Raw genomic sequence first — 1055 nt, 5'->3', positions numbered from 1 at the left:
TTTAAAAGTCTATTGGAATGTGAAACTCGGAGGGAGACCATCACAGACAATGGAAGAAATCCCCATTAATTACCAGTGACATCCTCCTGCGTCTTCTATTTATTGCTCACTTACCTCGCCATCGAATCGATATCCTTCAAATCTGAAATCCGCGGCCTTGCTAGCCATTCTTGAGTTAGATAGAGAGTGGAAACTAATGGGTAGGAAACTCGGCTTCACTTCCTTCTTCTCTAGAACGAGCCACGCCACCTCCCCTTATTCTTCAACAGCGCGGCCTTGGCCTTCTTGCGCGCAGCCAAAGCCAAAGACACTCTCCTTCATGTTGGAGAATGATTTCGACGAACCCTTCTTCGATCTCGTCGAGTTGTCGTCGTCGTCGTCATGCCTAAGCGAGGCCGTGGCTCGCGGGGTGAGGTCGGAGAGGCTCTTCTTCGAGCCATGGACGGCGGCGACGATGCTGCCGGCGGCGTTCGAAGGGGACGTCGCGGTGGAGGTGGACTCGGATGATCCGTACAGAGATTTTAAGCAGTCGATGGAGGAGATGCTGATGGCGCACGGAGTGAGAGATTGGGCCTGGCTGGAGGAGATGCTGCGGTGGTACTTGGAGGCTAATGGAAAGAGCACTCATGGAATTATCGTAGCAGCATTTGTGGAAATACTTTTGGACCTTATTGCTTTGCCTTCTTCGTCGCCTTCTTCTTCTTTGAGATCTTGATCTTTTGCTCTTGACATTGAAGAAGAGGGACGTGCAAATTGATTTGACTTTACTAGAATCATCTTGTGCCGCATGAAATGCTATTTTCATTTGAATCTGGAAGTATGAGAATTCATAGACTCTATTATACATTTGAATTGAATGGAATATTGTGACACCAACGTCACTGCACTGTGTTTGGATGATCTCTAACATTTGAATTGAATGGAATATTGTGACACATTCTTAATTGGTTGTCGATTTTTATAATCGTTAAGATTATCACCTTTCTTTTTTTCTTTCCATTTTAAAAGTAACAACAACCTGATTAGTAATGATAACCACACCTGAACTGAAGCGA

The 1055-nt window shown here is 45.5% G+C and overlaps 1 protein-coding gene across 1 annotated transcript; it reads left to right on the top strand.

Annotated features, from left to right (window-relative positions):
• On the top strand, window positions 1–782 carry LOC121987580 (transcription repressor OFP15-like). Its single transcript, XM_042541327.1, has one exon. It carries the CDS (start codon window positions 197–199, stop codon window positions 713–715), a length of 519 nt encoding a protein of 172 aa, XP_042397261.1. The 5' UTR covers window positions 1–196; the 3' UTR covers window positions 716–782.
• Window positions 783–1055: the final 273 nt, after the last annotated feature.

The sequence above is a fragment of the Zingiber officinale genome, chromosome 5B, assembly GCF_018446385.1.
Source record: "Zingiber officinale cultivar Zhangliang chromosome 5B, Zo_v1.1, whole genome shotgun sequence".
NCBI classification, from domain to species: Eukaryota; Viridiplantae; Streptophyta; class Magnoliopsida; order Zingiberales; family Zingiberaceae; genus Zingiber; species Zingiber officinale.
This window is presented reverse-complemented; position numbering and strand designations above follow the sequence as displayed.

Bases quoted from the DNA above. Each gene is read 5' to 3' on its own strand.
- LOC121987580 (XM_042541327.1), top strand. From the start codon at position 197: ATGGGTAGGAAACTCGGCTTCACTTCCTTCTTCTCTAGAACGAGCCAC.